Source organism: Metopolophium dirhodum, chromosome 3 (assembly GCF_019925205.1).
Source record: "Metopolophium dirhodum isolate CAU chromosome 3, ASM1992520v1, whole genome shotgun sequence".
NCBI lineage: Eukaryota > Metazoa > Arthropoda > Insecta > Hemiptera > Aphididae > Metopolophium > Metopolophium dirhodum.
The window spans coordinates 18,207,286-18,234,403 of record NC_083562.1 but is presented as its reverse complement, the minus strand read 5'-3'; the positions used below and the strand labels follow the sequence as shown (position 1 = coordinate 18,234,403).

At 30.3% G+C, this 27,118-nt stretch overlaps 1 protein-coding gene across 2 annotated transcripts; it reads right to left on the bottom strand.

Moving 5' to 3' along the window:
• Positions 1-24,652, bottom strand: LOC132941174 (zinc finger protein OZF-like). Of its 2 annotated transcripts, XM_061009112.1 has the most exons (5): positions 24,325-24,652; positions 11,105-11,266; positions 8,916-9,389; positions 2,133-2,378; positions 1-910 (listed from the first exon to the last, which is right to left on the bottom strand). In XM_061009112.1, the coding sequence occupies exons 2-5, from the start codon at positions 11,264-11,266 to the stop codon at positions 224-226; spliced, it is 1,569 nt and encodes a 522-aa protein (XP_060865095.1). In that variant the 5' UTR covers positions 24,325-24,652; the 3' UTR covers positions 1-223. The 2 variants fall into 2 exon arrangements, with proteins under 2 accessions (XP_060865095.1, XP_060865096.1); XM_061009113.1 differs by lacking the exons at positions 11,105-11,266; positions 24,325-24,652 and adding an exon at positions 9,554-9,712.
• Positions 24,653-27,118: the final 2,466 nt, after the last annotated feature.

Sequence of the window (27,118 nt, the reverse complement as noted above, 5' to 3'; positions counted from 1 at the left end):
TAATATTTATATATTATATATTACACAAAATCATAAATTATTTATATTAATTACATAACCTAACGTTTATATAGCTACAAAGCGACGGAGTTTGTGGTCAAATCCGTCGCGAGCGTAGTAAAAGGAAGAAGGCTGAATCGGAAAGTATAAGATGAAAAACCGTTTCAATTTGTGAAGAAACGCAAGGGACGTCATCGTCACCTTGCGGCCGCGTCGCACTCGATCAGTCGTGCTGTGGTGCCGTCACTGTGGCGTTCAGTGGCGACTGGGGCGGTGGTGGCGGTGTCGCGACGGCACTGCACTTTTTCAGGTGCGTCCTCATGTTGCTACTCTGGCTGAAGCTCAGCCCGCACTTGTCGCACGAGTACGGCTTGACGCCCGTGTGGTAGTTCATGTGCGTCTTCAAGTGGTGCTTCTTGGTGAACGATTTGGCGCACACCGCACACGCGTACGGCTTGACGCCCGAGTGCAGGCGCATGTGCAGCGTCATGTTGGACCTGTCGGCGAACGGCTTGTGGCACACGGCGCACGAGAACGGCTTTTCGCCGGTATGTATGCGTAGGTGCTGTTTGAGCAACATTTTCCTGGTGAAGGACTTGCCGCAGTGGTGACAACTGTGCGGCTTCTCGCCCGTGTGTATGCGCACGTGCATGTTGTACGCCACCCGCTGGTTAAAGCTCTTCGTGCAATACTCGCACTCGTACTCCTTCCGGTTCCGGTGGATCTTCATGTGTGAGCTCAGGTATCCGCGGTCGTTGAACAGCTTACCGCACTCCGGACAGCTGCCAGAGAACTCTCTGGTGCCCTCGTGCACGGACCTGTGATACTTGTAGTTGCGCAGTTGGCTGAACTGCTTGCCGCACGACTCGCACACAAACGGTTTCTCGCCCGTGTGGGTCCTCTGGTGGATCTGTACGGGTAGAAAAGACACCTTATAAAACATGTAGGTAATTGTTTGTACGGTCGACGACAAGATGTAAGCGATATAGATTTTAAATGTCACACAGTCGTACATTTTGTATTATTATTATATAATTTATAAGTCACAAGTTATGACTATTTGTGAGTTTATATAATGACAATTCATATATTTTATGATCTAAAACAGACATTTTTCAGTTGACTGGGTTTGTTAAGAGGACGTTATACCCGCATGTGTTGTTTCTGTCTTACAAGTGCGTAACATAGCAAATTGTACGCTCAGCAAAACACGTGTAGCTCCGTTAATTTAAAAATTAGAGTGAATTGACCTTTTATAAAATCTAAAGAAAAGATTATTATCTAGGCAACCTCATGGGCTTTTTAGTATATTTTAATTTTAAAGCGATTTATGAGTATTTTAAGATGTATAAATCTGTATAATGTGTTCCGCTGAGCGTAAAATTTGCTATGTTACGCACTTGTAATACGGAGACAACACATGCGGGTATAACGTCCTCTTAAGAAAAAAATATGATTGAGTATTGGTACATTTTTAATTTTTATCGAACATGCCATTTGTAGACTTGGGGAAAATGATATATTTGGGTAATATTTCTATCATGCGGAAAGAATATTATTTATTTTTTTGGTATGGCATTTTGATGTTCTTACGTAAATATGTTAATTATTTTATAAGCGTTATAATGATAACTCTGTGGAAACAAATTACCCAGCTAACGCGTCATGAAGATACTCTGGGATACTTGGTACAACCGTTAATATAAAAATTCTATTTAATTTTTAATTCAAAGTGTTTGGCTATAGATAAGTGGTCTTCAACCCACGGCCTGCCGTGTCTTTAATTGCGGCCTGTGAACTGCGTGAACACAGGTATATATTAAGCATAGTATTATGAATACATGTTAATCATTAAACTCACGTTTTTATCACAAGTGCAGCCAGCGATATTTTTAAAAAATATTAGGTTACTAAAAACGTTGAAGGCCCCTGCTACCCCTGCGCCACTATAGATAATTTATTACTTGATTACCTCATTTGTTGGCCAATAATTAGTTTGACGGACTCATATTTTAGGTATTTTATTATATCGTTTTTGCCTATTAGTCATTTGAAAGTATGAATGATTTTAGATTTAAATCGTCGTTTATAATATTATACTTATAGTTAGGTAAGTTGAGTCTAGTATATACCTTAAGAGACGCTTTGGTTACAAAAGTTTTTCCACATTCTTGACAAACATGACTTTTTGTTTGATTCGAATTTCGGTCTTTCTCCGGGATCCCATTATTATTAGCATCGCTGGTAACTTTTAGTTTTTGGTTCGTGTCTCTGTCACTGTCAGTTGACGGTGACAGTGGTATTGAAACAATTGTTGGCTCTCCCGGCGGCGTTGGTGGTAGTGGAATAAGAAGCGGTCCTTTTTGGTTTTCCGTAACCTAAAAAGAAAACTGGTTTTAGAATTATTTAAAATTAACACATAGAAAGCAATAGAACACTGTACATATTATTAAAACTAATTTTTAGGGTTTATATAAGATTGACAAGATTAATAGTAGAGGCGGTAACGTATCAATTATGTGCATGAAATGGGTGAAATGATTCATGGGCTAGAAATATAATGGCGAATACTGCCATCATTATCTTATAATATAAATACGTCATACAGGTTTTATGTGATAGTATAAGTAAAAGAGTTGTAAGATCGTAGCTGTGTTAAGTGCTTTAACGTTACATCGATGATTGTATTAACTGAATTTTGTTAAAAAAAGTTTTGCAAATACTCGTGCACCTGTGTCAATACGATACGTGATTTGTGTTTATCCGCTACACTCCATATTATAGTTTTAAATTTTTTCCAGCCAAGTTGTATTTAATTTAATGTACCTATTTAAAAACAAAATAATAATTATGAAAATAAAATATAAACACTGTGAAAGTATCAACGCGCTTTTGTTTAAGTCGTAGATATGCGATATCGCCCACGGTCGTCAGAGACCAGTCACGATCGGAGTCTATCCAAATATCTTAAACGCAATCATACATTGGTAATTTATATACCTACGACGATGGTACCGGAGTCGGAAGATAATAGTGCGTGGAGAGAAAGGCCAGTTTTGAATTTTTTATTTCCTAATGCGCTATCTCTTAAGACCGATCTCGTACGCATACATATTGATTCGCATAACGCTGTATTAGGTTTTAATATAGTATAATAATATTATATACCACTTGCACGTTGACGCTGTGATGCGTATAATGTATATAATTATGTACACTTATGTTGTTAATCGGGTAATTCAATAATAATTATTTTCATTACAGGATGAGCTAAAATTTCTAAACGCAACTCTCGATTTAACTCGGCAGCGCCATTACGCAAATTCACCCGTGTTATACGTGTGTGTTTTAATGTTTATGCTTTGATAACCGCAAAACAATAAATACTAGTGAACACACGTAAAAAATATGTTAGGTACCTACCTACTTATACTCATTGATTTGCATTTTACATCACTTATTACACGGGATAGACGTCGATTATCAATTTTTAATTGCACGCTTGTACCATATTATAATTACATATATTTAAAAAGTACGTTTATAGAATGTAGCCGTAAATTAAATTCAATTTCACTCTTTTCTTAAATATTAACTAAATGATTTTATGCTTATAATAATTACGTTTGCGTTAAAAAAAATGAAGCGGTTAATACTGCAGAATTTTCAAAATGCACTAATTTTGTAGGTATGTATATTAATTTATATTTCAGTATACCTAATGGTTTAAAAAAATATAACATTAATTTAGTATAGTATTAATTTTGAAATTACACATTAACTGGTTTAAAAAGTAAGGATTTCATGTCTTATACAGTTATACTTTGTTATACTTTGTTATCCAGTGGTGATGCTAGCATTTTTTTCTGGGTAGAAAAATAAAATTTTTGTATTCATATTATATTATTAACTATTGTAATTTTTATTTTTAAACACGAAATTAAAATATTTTATTTTATTTCACAAAAAAAAAAAAAAAATCGAAATCAAATTTAACTTCCGAAACATAGATAAAACTATAAAATAATATTAATAAAAAACATACATAGGTATTACTTATACTAAAAAAAAAACGTATTTTCTATATTATAAAATAAAATGTATCAAAAGAGAAAATTCTCATTTTATCGTCGAACCAAACTTGTCAATTACATACTGCAGATGAGATAGGTACCTAATGCCATACAATAAATATTATAAGTTTTAGGGTAAGGCCCAAGCCTACCACTGTTACCACTTCCCTCATTAATACATTTAACATATTAATGAATCTTTTTATATGGGATACCCTGTATATAATATTAAGTTCAGATAAATTAATAGTAGTAATTGCTTTATATACGTTAGACTTTAGAGACTCAGTCTAGATTAAATTTTGAATAAATTGGACACTTTGATAATCATAAAATATTAAAATAATAATAATTATTACTATCTATGAAAAGATAATTAATTACAAAGGTTGATAGTCTTACAGCATTGGAATCCATTTTAATGATTTTATGCATATGTATATGTTTAATCCTAAATACTTGAGTTTAATTAATTATAAAAATATAATACATACATAGTATACCTACCTAAAATACAAATGTTAAACATGAAAAGATTTTATTTTATTTTTCTCAAAAGTTTTCATAAGCACGAGGAAAAATTATATGAAATCAATTTTTTTTTAACGAAATTTATGTATTGTTGTAATTTTGTTGTAATTAAAAACAAATAATGGGAATTTCAAATCGTACAAAATTACTACATTGCAAACCTAAGCTTGATGTATGTACGATTGAGCATATACCTTTTTGGCATAATGTGTTTAAAGCGACGTTGCCATACACGATATCCGTTGACGGTTGTGCCCGTTTCTTCACGACAATCACGCATAACAAACCGTACTATCATTGTTTCTTATTTACGGTTATTTAAGGTAATTTATAAAAAATTATTAATTAGTAAATATTAAATTACAACAATAACAACGGCTACCGGTCATTAAAGAAAAATTAAAAAACTAAATATTATAACCGGCTAGGCCAGTCCCACATTAATAAATGGCAACACCACAATATGCTCCAAGTAGGTTTTCTTTTCTATTTCTTGTTCGTTTAATACGTCGTAAGTTTGGCAAATCGTTTTTTTTTCTTGAATAAATTAAATTACTAATGGTCATAAAAAAATTTTATTTACATCGCTTTTCAAATATCTTAATTTCAAATTTTATAGTACCTACAATAATTTTTTAAGAAAAAACAATTTTTAGCCTTTTTTACAAATTATTTTGTACCATTTATCGAAATAAAATAAGCAATTAGAGTTCAGAATGGACTGTATAGAAAGACGTCTTCTCATTCTGATAAAAAACAGATACTAAAATTCGATTTTTCTACGGGGACCTGGAAGTTTTTCCTGAAGTAATTTTTGTTAATATAATACATCATACTGACCCTCTCACCATTCCCCCTAAATAGGTATCGAACGGTAGATAGTGGAAAAGTTTAATATAACTAAAATAAAATTTTTAAATTTTACATAATTTACTTAATATTAATACAGTATGTTGAATAAATATTGATTATTAGTGACACATTTTTGTTTTTATATAGCAACTTCGTTCAGTATAAATACTAGCTATTTTGTTGACCAATCAAGAACAATATATAAAAGCACATGCATATCTGCCCTATAGTTATCACTTTAAATAAGACTAAAATTATTTACAAATTTAATAACCTTTACATTTTAATTATTTCTGATGATTGAGATCTTAGACCGTAGATTTTATATCAACGTGGCTAAATTATGTATAAGTAATCGACTTGTATCACATTTTATTAGAAATTTTTGATAAATAAAAAAAAAAACATTGTTTGCTTGTTATAATACTATTTTATTATTATAATGTTATATACTTATATTTCAGGGGTTTTAATTGGACAATACGTAAAAGCTTGAATCTGAATATCTCAATGAGTTGTTTTTGAAAGTGTACTTCACAGTATTATATTTAAATTATGAGTTTCGTAAGTTTTCTACAATTACAAATTTTAAAACATTAACCGTCATGTTGTCATTGTTGCCGCTGTGCCTGCATTTATATTACAATAAATACTAAAATAATTTTACAATACAGTCACTGTTATACGCACATAATGATATAGGCATAATAAAAGTATAATATAGTCAAATAGAAAGACCGAAATATTTTACAATATTGTGGATTCCTACTACACTATCTTTTTTCCATGTATAGTTCAAGACTATTTTTCTAAAACATCTCGCGTTCGTCGATTTATCATATGAAAAAATGATTACTTTTTCGGCCCTTGAATTTCTAACAGACCATACATATTTTCACAAAATCGGCTGTCGTCCAAATAATAATATTATATATACCAGTGAGGCACATATAGTTGAATACTGCAGGATATGTAATATAGTTTGTAGTACATCGTATATGTATCGTTTAGTTAACATTTTCTAATTTTGTTTTCTGTTTTGAGAATTTTGAATAGGTTAACATTTAAATCACTGGAGGCCCTAAATTTACATTTGGGTCATAAATATGTTAATATTTTTCAAACTAAACATTAAATAATAAACATGGCCGTATTAAGTACAGTTTTTTGATTTTAATTCATCGGTAGTTGCACTTGTTTTAATAGCAGACAAAAAAACATATAATATGTCTTATATAATTAGGTGGCCACATACGTATCGCCGCCCAATTTACACAACAATTTCAGATACGGGTTTGATAAAATTTGGGTCGATGACCGATGTAATTTTTAGTTTTTACCATCGCTCTTTTATATTTTGTATGTTTCATAATGTATACTGTTTAAAACAAAAATTATAAAATGTATATTCAAAATGGTAATATTTTTAGCAGTTAATGACTTTTCCATCAGTGTCTTTGCGATTTGATTTTCACTGATGTTTATGTTACATAATTTACTTTATAGGGATGACATTTTCAATTTACTGTAATTTCGTGTATAGTTTACTGAACAGATATTAAATGATAACTCTAATTTTTTTCAACGAATTGATGTAAACATTTACATTAAACTGATAGTTTTTTAATGAAACATATTATTAATTTTATTTAGTCATAATAATATCCAAATAACAAAGAAAAAACTAAATTATCGAACTTCTCTGATTTAAAAAGTGGTTGTATTCTTAGTAATTAGTTATCAAGGTAATAATATTGTTTTCGAGTTTTACCTGGACAAGTTCTGATTTACATGAAATAATTAATAATTAACCCCAGTTGAGTAAGTTTGGCGAACTACGCGGTGATCGGTAAAGATGTACGTCGTTGGTCGTTGTTGAAACTACTTACTCATCAATTAAAATGTGAATTTTTATATATTGCATATGCGTCAGACTGTATAGAAATCGAGTATATCGGCTGCAGACACACATCTGTCTGTATAACGACCGGTTGTAAGTAATAATCACTATATTATAGAGACTATAAATTATAGAGATTTAAGCGAAATCTACAATAATTAATAGGTACCAAAAAACTTTTAGTGTCGATAACGTCTCGAATTGTCGAGCGGAAATTATGGTAAACTTGTCAAGTGAGTGGTTATAATATTATTATTTATATATACATAATAATAATTAATAATAGTGAATTAATTTCAAATATTTCTCATATAATATCTTATGTTATAAATTATAAAATGCAATTACTGATGATCAGGTAGGTACCTTAAACGAGTTTTGTCTTTAAAACGTGATGACAAGATAACAATTGTATGTATAATGACACACCATAAATCGATATGGCTTTTTTTTTAAATTTAACTTTATAATCATGACAGATAAATTTATTTTTATACTTAATACAACTAGATTTCATTATTATCATTATAATATAATTCGTATAACTTATTAATACATATATAAAAATATATTATACCATAGTTTACACATTATCATAGTTTTACATATTAGTAGATATAACTAAACAAGACAGAAACAGGGCGAAACGATGTTTTTATTATCTCGTTCAAAACTATAAAACCGCATACTAAATTAAAAAAAGTTCCAGCTTAAAAAACTTTAAGTATTGAGCAGATAAAGTTTAACTCCGTGAGAAATATTATGGCAAATGTATCCTGTTCAATTTTTTTGTTGCTAGAACTTTTACATTTGATTAATGATATCAAACAAAATGTTTTTTCACTCCGCCAAACGAATTCGTAAATTTTAAGATCTGTTTTTTTATTTATCGTTTTTTTATTTTGTTCCTTTATACACACACGCGCACACAATATACAAATTATTAGGTATCTACTTATTCAATTTATCTCTTCGTAGTTCGTACTGATAATAAATATCGTATAGAGACCGAACTTCGTGAGGTTTTCACCTACTAAATTCTGTTATGATTTAGGAATAATTTAACATTGATAATTATGTATGGAATTTATAATTTCACAACTATAGAATTTTGGTAATCATGTATTATTTGGCTGTTCATAGTTAACGTCTTCTTAATTGAGAGGCTATGAATATTACAGTACCTACTTGAAAATATACATTTAAAAAAAAAAATGAATAATCATTTTATAGTAAAGTTATACAAACTACTTTTTTTTGGTCGGTGGACGAAAATTAATAATCTATTGTTGAAACTTGATCGTAAATCGTAATTATTACGAATATGATATTAATAATAATTTAATTTTGAGATATAAACACTGAATTTCGTACCTAGTTTCTAACCTAACCTATCTCTAACATTATAATAGAAAATTTAAAATTAACTGATAATACGAAAACAAATTGCATATTAGGTATCTACTCAAATAAGCAAAAGTTTGATACCCGTAATAACTGTGTTTTCAAGCAGTGGCATTATGAAATGTCCGGGAATTACATACGTAATTACGACTAACCTGAACTGATGTTGTGGTCAGCGGGTGCACCGGTATCGCTATGGGGTCAGGTTGCACGGTCTTCGGCGCCGAGTATCTGGGAGTGGCACACGGCGGTCGGGAATTCTGTGCCCACGGCGAAGGCGTCAGGATACCCGTGGTCCTGGGTGGCTGACGGACCCTGCAATAAGGGTGCTGCTGCTGCGGTGGCGTCGTCGTCAGGGGCGTCGGATCATACACGACTGTGGGTGGAGAGCACGGATGGCGAGGAGCCTGTGGCTGGACCGTGGACATTTCCAAGTGCCGTCGCGGGTCTAGCAGCGGCCCGATTCCCAGCGTACCTGCAGCCGCCACGAAACCGTCCATCTTGTGTCCTGGGACGACGGCCGTGCCTGTGTACACGAACTCCAGGACGCGACTCACGTCCTCGTGCCCGACGTCCTGCAGGATGATCGTGACGCTGTCCTCCGGTCCAGGATGACTGAGAAACAGCGTCTGCAACGGAAACATGACGATAATTCACGTTAATGGTAGTACGATATATTATTATATTAATAGAGTATTAGAACAGGATATTAGCGTTGTCGGGTTATGAGCACCGACCGAGCGCCTGTGAACGGATTTTATAGATATATATATTTATGGCGGTAGGTACGTACCTACATTAACAACTAATAATATAATATAATATTGATATTTTAGTGTAGGTACTAGGTATATTGTAACTTATAATACACGTCTCATATCGTATAGATTGGGCAAACGTGGGTTAGGTCTCGCGGTCTATATGATTATTTTTCCGTTTTATCTACCGCGTCCACGTGTATTTACATAGGATTCGTCTCCGGTGCTTTAGAAGAGAATGTGGTAGCGGGGTGGGGTGTGAGAGGAGTGGGATGATACGTGTGCGCGATTGCCGATTAATAAAATTATTATACACAGCTCTGTGTGGTGAAATCGTTCTTCTAATTTTTTTTCACTAAATCCTTGCATGTGTACATTTCTCTGCTACAGCGCCTTTCGTTGGAGGTGATTACGCGTACAGTATTATGGGTTCAGTATATAAATCTAAGTCCACCGTTGACTTGGAAAATGACCTATAAACTCGCGACACACGTGCCGCGGCCACGATTAATCCGACAAGCACGGCACGGACACATGTATGTATGTAATATGATATGTTATGAGTTTATGACGTATAATATTAAGCGATGGCGATTCGTGAGGAATAGGAATACCTATATCACCGGGGGTTAATCCCATGGCGGTTTTCGACCAGCCTGGCGACCGACAATCTGATGGGAAAACATCGACAACCGACAGCATCGAATACGGTTTTGCGATTACGGTCGGTAGGTACATAGGTACTATACTATAATATATAATACAAATATATAGGCGTGGTATATTAATAATATTTTGTCGTATATTATAATTAACTTAATTGGTGTTTTATTATATGTATTTTCACATGTCTGATGCGATCGGGCGTGTAAGTAAACGTATACGAGTCCACTGTTCGTTTGACGCACGAACAAAAAAACAAGAAAAAATACTTCAATTGATCCCGCAGAGCTCTGATGAAATTTGAACGCAAAATAATAGGATTATTATCAGTATTGGCAGTATCAGTTGTTCTGCGGTAACAGCTTCAAGTTCGTGGCTTGACGTCGTATATCTACGTTGATTAGATTCAATAACTTACGAAATGTTACTATATATATATCGTACCTACATACAATTGTGAATATTATATTTTGCGGTTAATTAAATTTCTTTGGTAATTGTAGTTGTTAATAATAATATAGTAGTATGTACACACATCGATACACGATCTTATCTCTAAGTACAGTGTTATTAAATAATAATAAATTGTAATATCGTATCGATTTTTACACACGTGTACATAGCCGTTAATCGTTGCAGCGATAACCTTCCAATATTTTAATTTCTATATTTGTGATCAGTAAGCTCAATATTATATCAGTTTACTCTAGTGAAAATCAAAACCGTTGCTGACTAAAAAATAGAGTCGACTTTACACCATATGCATATTATGTATATGACCTCGTCGATAAAAATGGGTAGGTATGGCTGTATGGGTGTACATATTTTAGCATTGGAACTATAAAAGGTCGGTGTTATATACACTATAATGATTATGAAAAAATAAATAACTAAATCAACTACCTCAGTAGTTTTAAACTTACTTGTAAATACGAACTGCAGTACGCTAGTACGACTTTGTGGGCTCTTAATTTGTATCCGTCAGCGCAGCATATAACAACGTCTGCGAAATGTTCAGAGTTCATCATTTGTTGTAAACTGAACATCAGTCTATTTTCATGATTATCATACTTGGCGTCTCCCATCTGGAAAAATTAAATTAAATATAAGAGGTATATTATATAAATAATAGAGATAAATAATTATAATTAAAACAAATTATTGTCATTAAAATTAATTGGTAGGTACTACATTCATTTTTTTGCAGATATACATATAGAACAGTTAATTATTATTTGTATTGAACAGAGAAATTAAATGTAGCAAAAAAGATTAGAACTTCATGTAAAAAAAAATAAATGTATTGGTAACTTCAAATGCAAAATAGTTTACCTACTAAATCTAAATCGTGACAATGAAAGAATTCCAAATTCGATAAAATTAAACACCTAACATTTTGGTAAGGGAAATAAATTATCATCTCGTCTATCATAATAACCTATATTTTTTGTTAACTGTAATAAAACGGTATTTATGTATGCATGTAAACCAAATTAATATTATCAAATTTAATTAATGAATAGATTAATTTAGCCATGAGTCAAACGAATGTCTGTAATTACGATTTTTTTTATGTTTGGTCTAATAGGATAATTAAGTTTTATATTTGCTTAGATACCTAATTGGTATATATTTAAATTTGACGCTAAAAGCTATACAGACAAAATTGTTACGTGTCTGAATGATGTTTTTGAACAAAAATATGGATGCATTAAGTGTAACTTATGTTAAAAACCCGATATTTTAAGAAAATAATATATGTGATGTTCAAATATATAACACATAATTCGTAGGTACGAGGTACCCTTAGTCGGCATTACTAATAATGAAAATAAATTACCATGTAATCACGATTAAATTATATACTATTGGTACAGTAGTATACACCTAAATTATCATGAGTCAGTAAAATATGAGTTACGGTAGTAAGTGCACGAGCGTATTAAATGACGACTATTCATAGCAAGAGCAAGGGCAAGTATATAATATAGTATTCGTATACTTGTCTCTTTAGTTATAGATAATATGACTAGAGTCATAATATAGGCATAATATCCTGTGGCCTATGGATATATTATATCCGTATATTATTGTAATTTTATGTATTTAGCATACAAGTAGTAAAAATATTGTGTTTGCGCTTTGACAATAGTACGACAGAAAATTTAATTTAAATTCGCAGATTAACAGTGGGACAATATTATGTATGTTGAATAATGTAAGTACTAACCAAAACAAAAGGTACGATATCATCCGAGAGATTTTAATTAAAGACGAGTTATTTAAGCACAATGTGTTTTAAGAGAAATAACAATATAGCATTACATTTAAACGAAATAATAATGTTTCGATCGATTTTTAACAAGTCGTTTAATTACGTAATAGGTAACTATTCCGTGATGCATATTATTATACATTAATATATATAAATAATAAAGATAATTTTTAAATGTCATTCAGAGAAAAGCACCAGGCGTTCGTGAGTTTCGGGAGTACTATAAAAACGATAGAGAATGACGAAGTACGCGCTGACGTGTATAATAGGTAATAAAATATTTTTATATTATAATATTGCGGAAACAGACGTACTTGAGAGAAAGGAGCATGGAAACGTTTTTAATTAATCACTGTAACTAAATGTTGAGCGTGTAAACGATCGGTAAATGCGAAACCCGAACGCTGATTTTAGCTTGTAGTGGCAATTATAATTTGCTGCCATCTCGTGTAAAAATGTCATTAGACGTTTTGGAATCAATGCTGTATTATTGCTACGATATATTTTTTATTATAACTATGAGCTATAACAATGAGCTTTGAAATGTAACAACGGCAGAACATAAGTTCGACATAATTGCTTGTCATTAAAAATACAACAGGCCTGTAAACTATTTGATAAGTATATTGACTCGAATGGTGGAAAATCATAGAAAATATAAGTGCAAATATAAATAGTGCAATATAAATACAATAGTCAATAATTCAATGCCTTAACAATTGTATTCATAATATTTTGATATAATACATTTTAAAATGAACATTTTTTTTTTTTTTTTTTTTTTTTTTTTTTTTTTTTTTTTTTTTATTGGGTAACCCGCGGCAACATAGGCCATTGGGTGTGGGGAGGGCACTGTAGGTTTTTATATTGGGTAGGTTTGGTAGGTTTTATATTGGGTAGGTTGGTACACGTGTGTGTTGTGTTTGGCAGAATTTCTAATGGGGCACCCGTAGGTTTCTGCCGTGCCCCGGGGTGGGGGGATGGCGGCACTTGTTCTCCGGACACCGTGACTTGCCCGAAGAAAAATGCCGCCCAGTGGCCGGGAGTCGAACCCGCGACTGCCAGCGCCGCAGTCGACGCGTTAGACCGCTCGGCCACCTCGTCCCCCAAAATGAACATTATTATAAATATATTCCTAATATAATGATATTATATATTTATATTAATTATAAATACTGATAAATGGGAAATAATAATCGTGCGTTATATTATTTGGTTTTGTATTAGAATCACATATTATTTTATGAGCAGTATTGGTGTACTGAATTTTCGTATATATTTCCTTATATCATTGTTCAAATATGTTTTATAATATCATCACGTTCGAATGTTTTAAAATATTGATACAGTTCATTGGTTGAAATATATGTTTTGGAATTCCGAACATATTTGAACAAACATTTTTATTTAATTGGTATTCTGTAAAACATAAAAATAAAATACATCTTAAAAATAATAAACACAATAACAATATCATAATATTATGTACTAGGTAGATACTTAAAATACTGAAAAATATTTTTAAGTATTTAATTGATAGGTTAATTATTGATCTACAGTTATAATATTCTGGATATTTTTAATAAATTAACCATCGTCTAAAATGCAAAATTTATTGATACTTGAAACACAAACAATGTAGTGTAACGTTGTTGTAGCTTGTGTTAAAAGTTAATAGCTACGTAAAAAAAATGCCATTATTCGTCGGTTTGTATAATATTTTTTCTGTTACATGAAGATGCATTTATAATTTTTTAATTATAAAATAATTAAAAACAATCTTTTATCTGGGAAAATATTAAGAAGCAATAATTCAGGCAACATAAATATCACCTATACTGTTTATATAAATTACAATATCACAACAGAATGTGAAGTTGATTCCCTAATCTCGGCAATAAAGAACATTCTACTAAAGTTTACTATTTGTCAGTATATAGGTAAATGTTTAATGTTTATAATATAGCCTCAAATAAATACTTCCACATAGAACATTATTCTCTTGCTTAATTAAAAATTACCCACATAATACTACTAACAAATCTCTATTCTCTATATTATAAAAAAAAATGTTGTCAAATAATTATCTTGGCAAGAGTTTGTTATAAAGTGAGTAAAGATAACACTGATAGAGAGGTGTTCTTGAATTTTTATATCCGCAGTACGGACAATCCTAGATTTTTTAACAACTAACGTGTACTGAATTGGCAGCAATAGACTTTGTAAAAATATGGTGATATCAAAGAAAAAATTCGATGTTTGACAGGAATCGAAGCCCACAGGGGGATTGTCAAAAGAAGGGATCAGGGCAAAGCTCGTTAGTGATATTACAAATATGAATTAATTGATTTAATAATGGACATGTTACAAATTATAAGTTTATAGGATATAATTATATAAAATTATGTTAAATCATTAAATAAAACAAATTGTTTAGAGTTATTTAAGTTTTAGTAAGATGATGAAAAATACATTAGAAATTAAAATGTTCATGTTAAGTGCTTACTAATTTTAGAATTTACCGAGACAGAAATTACAAAACCACCGATTAATTCACGTTAATTTGCCAAAGATCGTTATTTTGTATGTTGTATATTTATTAATTTTAGGTTATAATAAAACAACTAAATTAATTTGTTCTAGATATTTTGAAAAATGGAGACGTGTCTACTACCTAAGTCGATTCATAATATTTCACAACGTGGTGTAGTACATGTCGCTTCTTTCATATCATGGTAAGCAATAAATATTTGGTGGTTTAGTACTTAGGTATAGGTATAGGTATCTATGTAATACCCAATTAATATGTATAGTGCTTATAAATAGTAAATGCTTGCGTAATTGGTAAACTTAATTTCATTACTACATAATTATCATAAATAATTCGCTACACCTACATAATTAGTTCTATAAAAAAAAACTAACCTCGCACCAAGGTGTAGGTATGTATAAATTAGATATTAATTGATGTTAGAGTAATTTATTAGAATTTGTTTTTTATTTAAATAGTTTACATAAATTTGTCGATACTATTCCACTGTGATTTAATTATATAAGTATATAACTATCTATTTCGTTCCTATTACTAGTTTGAGGGTTTTTTTGAAGGATATATGCATATTTGTGTATCGATTAAGGATGTTTTTCAAACAAAATATCGAACAATATTATAATAAATACAAACATCGGAGGTGTAACTTTCATATTTTTTATCGTATAATGACCTCATCTATGATATGCTAGAAGTGATTGAAAATGTCACGTAGTGTATATGTTTAGTATTGAAATATTTTAATTTTTATAAAACCTTGGCATGCATATTAAATTGAATTTACTTAATGAGCAGTGGAATCACTTATCACCCCTGTACCCACCCATGTACTAAATACATTTTTAAATTTTAAATTATTTGTGGGATATTGAGGAACATTTATTTTTCTAATTTTTTAATTTTTTTGTAACTTTATAAAACATAATTGTATACTTATTGCACTATAATTTATAAGTTTTAAAAATTACACCTACTATTAAGTAATGTTAATAATATTATATCAGAATACCAACATATATGTGTGCGTATACATTATATCATATTCTTAAAACTATTTCAATAATACTTCCAATAATTAATTATTAACATTTATATCGTATGATTAATATAATAAAATCATTGGTTGAGATTTTCATTCGAATCGTGCTGGTGGTTAGAACACCCTTTTCGTAACTACTTACTTTCTTCATTATTGATATCTACATTCTACCTAATATTTAGCTTAAAAATTCAAACAGATCATGCTAAATGGTGTTATCGTTTACTTTATAGCTATTATTTATGAATTATACACATAGGTACAATGGGTATAATGTAAATATCATATATTATAATTGATAATAAAAATTGTATAGAAGATTTTTACATGCTTCCTGATCATAGTACTATTATGCCTAACTCAAGTATTTTAAATGAATATATCTGCCTATATTTTGAAATGCAATTTTTCCAAAGTGTTGTAGATAGCCAGAAATCGGTTATCAGTAAGTGTTTTATAGAAAATATTCTAAGTATTTAAATCTGAAATAAAAAAATTACCATTTATTTTACAAATGTATATTATACAAAACCGTTCAACTGACTGAAGTATAATAATAAACTATCGTACATACGAATAGAAAATTATTATAAATTGGTTATGTAATGCACCATTCTTTCGACAAAGAAATCCCAATGAATTCTTAGGTTTCTCAACACGACAACAAATAACAATATTATAATAATATTATGTTTGCTAATTTATTGCAGTCGGAATATAACATTACATATTATTATGCGTATTATAGGTATGTAATAATATTAAAATGTGTATATATCTTTCTTTTTATGATTACTTGTTATGGGACACACGCCACACACGCGAACTGTTTGCTCGAAAAACCGGTCCAATAGTGCTATTATCGGTTGCACGTTAATGCAATTAACACACAACAGCGTCGCACCAAACGCACAAGTTCTGTATACACGCGAAACGGGAAAAGAAAAAATTCAATCATATATAGTTGTTTATTTTTACCTTATATTCTACCGGTCAACTTTCTAAACTTCTGGAAGAGCGACTTGTTTCGAAAACGGTTTTTTTTTATAAAAAAACGAAACGGGAAACTGATTTCGTCGCGATTGGCTATTTCCTAGTCAAAGACCAAAGTGCGTAACAACAGTTTCATTTCTCGATCGACCTCGTTGTCTTTGCAATCGGTCACGGCTTTTCACAGCCCGGCTTAAAACCTACAACTTAATATGCTAATCCACACGCGATATTATGTCGTTTTGTTTGTATTGGTCTGATCGATTAAATTTTGCATTTTATATCATACCGATTTGGAAAAAAAAATAAAAGTATTTTCTTCAGTTTTGTTTATGCGTAATAATACGTACGTAATGTTGTTTCGTAAGTTATCCTAGGACCAAAGTGGCGTACTGTATACAAATTTAATCAAATATTACAAACGATGTGAAATACTAATATTGCAGAAAGTTCTTGATATCCAAAAAATTTTCTTTGACTTTATAGTTGAGGGTCTAAGAGTCTCTAATAACTATGTTTTTTTTTTCATTACCATCATGCTTCATGAAATATTCATAGAGATAAAAAAATCCTGCACGTTATACACTATGGTAATTTTGTACCATCATACTTTTTGAGGTTTCAAACTATCGAATAAATGTAATTAATTTTTCACTTGTACCTAATATTTTATTTTTGAAAACATCAAAACCACGCAAGTTTTTAATCATATACATTACATACATTTTAGTAGTAACTATAATTTTAAGCACGGAATTTTTTGTCGTATTCGATTTGTACGTTCATATTAATGCAAATAAATAATATTATGCATTGACAATAATATTGATGTAGTATGTTAGTTATTGTTATTACTTATTAACAATAAATGATTTATGTTTTTATGTTAATGTTTATAATATTATGCATACGCATATTCCGTACGATTGTATTTAAAATCAATGTGTTCAATTTAAAAAGTGGTGTGAATATTGTGTTAACTTTTGGATATAATATTATAAATGTTAAAATTTGCTAACATATAATTTAGGTAGTTGTCGATAGTTGTTTATTTCAATGAATTCGAGTTTAAGTTTAAGTATAAACACTTTACTATACAGGAAAATTAATTAATGAAAAATAGGTCATATTCTGTTTTAATTGAAATTCCATAGGGTGTTTGATCATTAATTGCCTGCATTTATCTTTAAAGCAGACTGCGAAACGTGATTTATAAAATATACTTAGAGATGACGGATTTATGTTTGTATGCACATATCACTAACTAAAATGAATCGATAAAACAAGTCTTACTTACCTAGTTGCGCGTATGCTGTGTAAGTGGGGATTTAATTTGGGAGCACACATTTTAATACCCATAATTTGTTCAAAATAATTACTCATATATGTAGGCACGTATACGTAATAGCTATTAATAGTAATATTATTCACTTAATAGTTTGTGAATCAAACTATCTTTCAACAGTAATTACTTAATCGCATTAAAAAGTGATTAACATATTACATGATTGTTATAAGAATATCTTAAAGAAGCACTTAAAATAAACTAGTAAATTAAATATAAATCTAAAAATAAAATATCAAAAAATTACCAACATTTTTTTATTTTTAATGTGAATGTCGTGAGACAAATTTATATTTCATTTCTATAAATTCCATTTCCTATAGAAAGTTATAAAAGCAATCAAAATCTAACTCTATAGTAATTATACTTATTACTAATCAACAATGTACAACACCAAAATAATATTATATTATAATATACCTATATAACCTATCGATTGTCATTTTTAAATTGTACTCGTTGAATCTATATATGCGTAGAAAACATCGATCAAACATTTCCACTTTTAGAGTTAAATGACTACTGAAATATAAATTACTATGAAATGACTATGTATGCAGTTATTGCAGAATCCACTAAGATATCGTTTTTTCTTATTTTTTTCATTATTACTTCCCGATATAGGTTAGGATACTATTAATTGTTAATTCTATATAAAATTAAGTATGAACTGTTAAGTTGATTATCAATAATTACTGATGTTATTTTTACGAAATGTGTCTACATAATATTATATGTATACATCTAAAATCTATAAATAATACAATAATATTATATCTACTTGTTTAAAAATGAATACTGACATAAAAGTGTTGAAGATAAAAATGTAAAACTAATTTACTCAGGTTCTAATAAATATAATTAATTTTTTTTTCGTATACTGGTCCATTTTTCGTTATTTAAATTTATTTTGTTGGATGTTTAGCCACTTTAAGTTGTATAGGCGTTGCTCTACGTATTGCCTGACACCCAATAAAGATTTTCTCATCCAGAAATAACGAGCAAATCAACGGTTGAATAATATTGTATTCCTATAGTTTATTTATTCGGTTATTAGTTCAACTATGGTATCTATATTTCGAATGAATTCAAACTCCGACAGATTTAAATCACTTATCCCAGACCGTAAGTAATAAATTATATGCCAAACAAATATTTGATATGCGGTTAAAAATTTTTTTTTGTACTTCGCCGTGTCATGTCAACATGTCATATATATATATGTTACAGTTCACTCCTGCGCGTATATGGCACTTATAACACTTATAATTCAGAAAAATATCTATGAAACCAATGGTTGGCTAACCAGTTTTGAAAACATGACTGCAATTTATATCCAGACTACGATATTGATAACTAGCACGCAATGGTTTAGAGAGAAGTGCAAGTATACCGATTTCAGATTCGTTTATTATAAATTATGTTTACCTATTATGACTTATAAGCTGAATTACCACGGAATAGTGTAGGGTGAACTTCGTAATATACTTTACCAGTAGGTGCCTTTTATCTAAATCACCACGATAGCGAGAGATGAGAAAAGAAATAAATTAAACGCATATATATTATAATAAATGCATTGTTTGAGCAATATAATCGGAAACCCAAAGTAAAACAATAAAATTAGTGTCAATAATAATTACATTCAATAAAACCACACTGTACACACACACGGTGTTTTAAAAAAGCACACCTCTTTTATCAAATATTTACAGTTTACACTATGTTATACACTGTCTACAATATTATAGGTATTTTTATAAACTGTTAAAAGCAATAATGGATCGTAAAATATAGTGTATACCTATTATTATAATGACTTTTTCTTACAATATTATCATTATTATTATCATATTATATAGGTACGTGACTTTTCTTGATTTTCCTTGATTATCATATTATTTTATCCCCACCACTTTTAATTTTGATGCGTTCCTAACCATCACAGCGATTTTTGGGTATGCGTTCAATTATTATTATTTTGTCCAAGTTCATACGCGTAGATCTATTTCGTCGACTCCGTAGTTACTCTTTGATATCCCGTCACTCCGGAGCGTGCATCTCGGAGTGATTTTCCAAGCATGCTCATCCCCATTTCCTTTCTGTAATTAATTTATTCAAATTCTAATTATTAGAACATCAAGTACAGTTAAGGACCATATTGAAAATACTTAGATTTTAAGGTATACCTTATTTAAATTCAATTCATTATTGAAGGGAAACCTGGGGATGAGCATGCTTGAAGAATGATGATTTATCCTATTATTATTGTTTTTTGTTTTTATAATATACACTACGCCATTACGCGATCACAAATTGGATAAGCGAGCCAGGCATGTTTTTCTTATCATTATTACAGTATAACAATATGTTGTTGCAATGATAGACGCTACGTTTTATTTTCGAGATATATAGGTACATGTGAACATTATGTATATGATCGTCGCACGACGACGATTTCGAGTCTAAAGAGTATAAAAATATAATATTTTTTGCACGGCGCGCTCGCGTTTCAATATTATACGACATCATGACTATATTATTATTACGAGACGAACGAGGGAAACGTTGCGACACTCGTTTCGCGTCTTATAATACTCGTCGTCGTCGTCGTCGTCGTGTCTGAACCGGTTGCCGATGCGGATTTTCCCCTATCCGGCGTAGTTGGTCGTCATTCGCTTCTTCCCAGATGTGGGAATTCGCATGGGCATAAAAAAATAAAAAAATCTAAAAACTTCACTACATCGTGTGTACTTTCCCCTGTCACGTATTCCCACGACGATACCTCCACTTCCCCCCACGATCCACCCATCAAGCTCACCGTCACCAGAGCCGGTGTTTCACTCGTGATGTTGACTTGCCTTGATCGTGTATATTATACAGGGTGATTATTTTAAGACCTGGCCAGACTATGTACGCGTATAGTACGGAAATAACGTTAATTTTCATTTTCATTTTTTACTTTTAATTATTGCTTTTCACGATAAATTGTATCCCCCACACTATACCCTCAAATTATTAGAGCTATAGCAACTTTCGATTTTTTAATAGCAATCTATAATTAGTATTTATGCTTCAATTTCTCATTAAGATTTTTTTTTATACAATTTTGATAATATTATATTATGCTATTACCTAGGAATTCGTGTCCAAATCTTATATCTGATTTAATTCTATATATTAGCTATAGGTATTTAAAATGTTGGCTGATGGAATATAATGAAGTATACCTAATTCATCCGTTTGTATTCCTATACACCTAATATCTTATGTAATTATTAATTACAGTTATTAAATTATTTGCTAGACTATAATTTAAAAATATATATCATGTCTGAAACAGACGAATGCACATCGAAATATTGTTCCCAAAGTTCAAAAATATATTATTTTGAAAACTATGAATTGAAATCATTGGTTATTATATGATTACCATTTGATTGTTATATTATATTGCATTTGACTATTAGAATAATAATATGTATGATAGAAAATTAATGTATCCTATAGGTAGTATCTGTTTTTCGATTTTATGTTTGGACAACACATGTTGTGAGCTTATTTTTTCATTACATGATATTAATATTATAAATTATAATAGTTCTGAAAAATAAAAACATTACTGTCAATATTTGAATCTGTATAAAAAAAAATCACCCGGTATAGTAACGTGTATAATATATAACACTATAATATGGACCGGCTGACTGCGGTGATCGTGTCCACGAGATGTTGTGGCAAAATTTACATACACATACGGTTAACCATATTCACCTTAATCGCAGCCAAATAGTGAACTATGCCGCACGAAATTGGTAAAAGAAGAAAATCGCCTTTCTATTATATAGGCTCGACGTGTGTATAGTTATTTTGTATAAAATAAACATTTAATTTTGTGACGTACTTTACGTGTAGTTTATTTTTTCAAATAACGTCATCGTGTAAACTGGTTTGTGGTTCATTCAAGCGGGGGCCACTGTGTATAATATGATAATAATATTTACACACACACTGCAAGTTGCAACGTGTGCCATAATTTGTATACGACTACGGTCGAGTTCGATGTGTTTATGCTCGCGTGTAGGAAGAACGTTTTGAATGGGTTTGTTAGTCAAACGAAACTCCGTTTGAATAAATACCACTAACGGTTTGCAGTTGTGTACAGTGTACATTATTGCCTATTATGTAAACGCTTTGTCTAGCCACCGCAAACAATGTATTGGTCAGTGCCCTACAGCAGACAACCTACACTCTATAGCTGCATAAGATCTCGGTCCTAAGTTCTAACCACAGCCTAAGTCTTTTTTTATAATACTGTGATACATATCTCGAGTAATCATTCGTTCGAGTAAGACACCCTGAAACTCAAGTCTAAGAAAAATAGGATAAACTGATGTGCACTGTAGACATAATTTATTTAGAAAGCAATATCTACATTATCTCATTTATAGAAATAAATAAATAAACCGTTGTCTACCTAATGCCAAATATCTATAAAAATCGACGTATGCGTTTGCACTCCGGACTGAAACGTTGGCTATATCTGAACACTATATTTGCTCGTATTTCCATCTTAATGCAGATAATTAAAATTTTAAATCACATTTAAATGTATTGATTTATGTGTTATACGGCTGGTTTTAAAGGAGGAATTGTGACTAAATGAGTGAATGTATTTTTTTATCCAGGACAAAGCTGAGTTAGTCATCTTGTATTACATTATTTAATAAAAAAAAATGTATAAAAACTCCTATAATGTATCACGTTGAAAGTTACAACTACTAAAGAGTATAGATAATAAATCGATGGTAGTAAATTGATCAGAATTATACCAAACATAAATCATAAGTTACGCACTTAACCCCACTAGGTATATGATTTGGTAATAATGTATTTTTCACCGCATAGATTTTATTCTAAATATGCATAATACCAAATTTACACTTGCAGTATATATTAAGACACGCGTATACCTATATTTTATTGTGGTTAATCAAACCTGTATGGAGATTTAAACGCTACGCCGTGAACCACATCATGTGTAAGTTTGTTTTAAACACAAGCACTATTTAAACACACTTACCAATATTTCAACGATAATTGCTAAGCACTTCGTTAAAACAGCATTTATAAAATTATAATATATAATTAAAATACGTTTAGATTTGTAAGATGGTTGGTAAAATATAATTTTCGGACTGTATAATAGTTGTGTGATTCGTTCGGTTCGATATCATTAATCGCCGTCGGGTCTAGAAAACCAGATCGGTCAAAGCATCTATACTCATTATAGTTCACGCATCTAATAATTAGACGATTATTGTAATTGAAATATGTGGTGTGATCAATTCAGTTATATATAGTTGTAACTAGTCCGAGTATACTAAAGACTGAAGATTTATTTAAAAATTTTTCTTCAAACCACGCGTTTGGTTACGCTTTAGTAAAATAATTTTTTTTGTACGGAATTTCCTATACAAAAATGCTAACGTTTCAAATCAAACAAAATATTTCTCCTGTTATTATTATTATGATGCAGTAAATTAATATTATAGGGAGTGTATACACTAAACTGTATATAGTGTATACACCTACGAGTTTATTACTATGTGAACAAAAACGAGTATGATTTCGCACGTGTATATTATAGGTATATGTCTTTATAAGATATTTTTTTATGGCCGTTTTAAAAACGAAGTTTATGTCTATTAAAATTATAGGAATTTTTGGTTTAACGAGGTCGCCATTGTTGTGGTGGGTTTTAACGATATTTGGGCTTGTGAACGCAACACGCGAACATTAGCGAAACGTACGTGGCACGTTTCAGATAGGATATATAATATCGTAAAATAATATGTATAAAATATAATATAATAAATAATATATAGAATAAGAAATTAATAATATTTGTATTCTAGAGACTTGAACGCCCGCCGGACTCACCTCGGGTCCTTTGCAGTGCACTTAATCCTCCTCGCACGGCTGCCGGTGACGACGGGCGCCGTAAACGACTACAGACCAATATTAAAATTTTATGAATAGTGCCGATATAGGTATACATTAATCATTACCGACGTTTAATAACGGACACGAATGTATTGCACACAACACTATAGGATATATTATTATTATACGCGCACCCCGTCGACTTTGTTTGTTATTGTTTTTGTTGTCATCGTCTTCCTCGTCGTCATCTTCATTGGACCGCATCTACCCGAATGTGTGTAAATCAACAGCGGACGGACACGGTTCGCGTGTACTGAACGTGTGCGAAAAGCTGCACATGGGCTTAGGCCTGCTGCACCAGGCTCCCCTCTCACCCCGGAGATGCAACCGGTTCGTATGGGCGGGACCAGAACACGATCGGTGAAAAATCGCAACCTACATTGGTCGGTATATGTACCCAAGGTGATATATATTGTATATTATATATTATAATGTATATATATATATATATATATATATATATGTATATCATAATCAATCTAATGATTAAAATGAAATAAAAAATCTTTTGAACGTACATATCGGACACGCGACGATATATTTATGATTTATATACGTCCTCGTGCCATACTGCCGTACGATTAATGATTGATAATATATATATATATATAGGTATAGGTATACGTTTCCGGTCGTCAGCAGATTATTGGATAACGGATCATCACTAGGATCGATCGTTATTATTACATATTAATTATTAAGTATTATTAATTTATCGATTTTTGATCGGGGTGTTTAGTGTGTAAATATTTTGTTTGAAGTTTGAACAGTCGCTATAATTTATCAAATCTAACAGACGCGTTAAAAACACATATCGAACGTTCAAAATGTTAAAAAAAGAAAGTTTCATATTATAAACTTTACACTCGTAAAGATATCAATGAAATTATTTAAAAAATATATTTTTCTACGATTGTGTCTTTTATTAATTATATTATAAAATCATAAAAACTATTTTACTTTCATATTAATAAATATTATAGTAGATATATTAAAATCAAAATTTCACTTCACTGGAACTTCGTTTCAAATTGAGTCTATATAACAATTCGTATAATTTAGTCTAAACCATGTCCCTAAAATTAAATACGTTAGTAAATATTATAATTTATTGTAAAACCCATTCGCTTTTTTTTGTATATATCAATGATCACTATTTCTATGTATACTTAATATAAAATAAAATAAAATATGTATTAATAAATAATGTATTGAAATGAATAAAAATATTCAGTACATGCAGAATTATAATATTAATTCGTTAGAAATACACTTATAAATATAGTTATAGGTATAAGGTATTTTGAAATATCTCCATAATAGCAACTATATAATAATATAGTATATCGATATACCTACTCAAAAATATTGTATGTTCACTGAGTATAAACAACTCTTACAATAAGTAGTTACTATATTTTTTTCATACATGATTTTTTTTTCTTAGCTATTCGATATAAAAACAATGGATGTGCGTGCATTGTTCTCTACCCACCAGGTTCACTTTAATTATATCAATTCATCATTGTATTAGATATTGTATACAAATTCCGTATTCAATTAGCTAAGTATAATACACTATTGCATCGAATGCAAAATCGAGTAACTACGCCGTATAACTCAACATTAAAATATTATAGTCTACTGCAGTAATGCAAATGGCAGAACGGAAACCTATAATAATGATCATATATTTATAAGGCTACTATAAGCGGTAAAAAAATAAAAATGTCTCAAGAATATATTATTTAAAATTATATTGTGAAATTATAAAAATCAAATCATATAGATTATTAGTAGGTATTAATTATTAAGGGTGTTTATAAATGATTTAAGCTATATCTAGTTAAAAAAGGTATAATAGTTGGTTACATTTTTGGAATAATTAAGATAAGTAGTTTAATAATGATGATGAAATCATTGAGTAAGAATAAAACGATTCTGAGTTATGTTCGTTATATTAAATGTTTTTTGAACGTTTTCAAAATATAAATTGCATGTAAAAAGAATTCATGAAATAAGGTCTTCGACGCCTATTGGATATGTCGGTAAATATAATATCATAATGTGATTCTTATGTTACCTTGTATTAAAATGTCATGGTTTAATACTTAAAACTTAAAATTCTGTTACCTATACAAAGAAACTCAATCTGTACATAATTTAATCATTAGGTACCTATCTTTATTGATCTAGTAAAATTAATTTGCACAGTATAAAGTTACTATAGGAACTAAATATTAAAGAAGTGTATTTATTTAATATGAATTGTAAAATTATGATTTAGATTTGTAATATGCTTTTATTGACTTATGAGAGTAGAATTAAATGACTAGGGTATAATTGACGGTTCTAATTGTAAACTCTTAACATTATTGACCTTCTTATAAAAAAATGTTTGTGTTTGTTGGAAGGAAAATTATATTGGAATATTTAATTCAAATTTTCGATTTGATTTAAATAATGATATGAAAAATAGGTAAAAAAAAGAACCTTAAAATGTATACTTTGAAAGACTATTATTACTAACCCATGCTTTTAATATATCTTGTGCATTGAAATAATTTTAAAAAAATCGTTCAATCGTATTGATTGTACACAATATGGTTATTATTCTTGTAAAGAAAGTTTTACGGTACAAAAGGTACTAGGCACATTGAATATTAAAAAAAATATTTATGATGTAGGTATATCTACCTATTATAATATACACACAATATTTGTCAAGAAA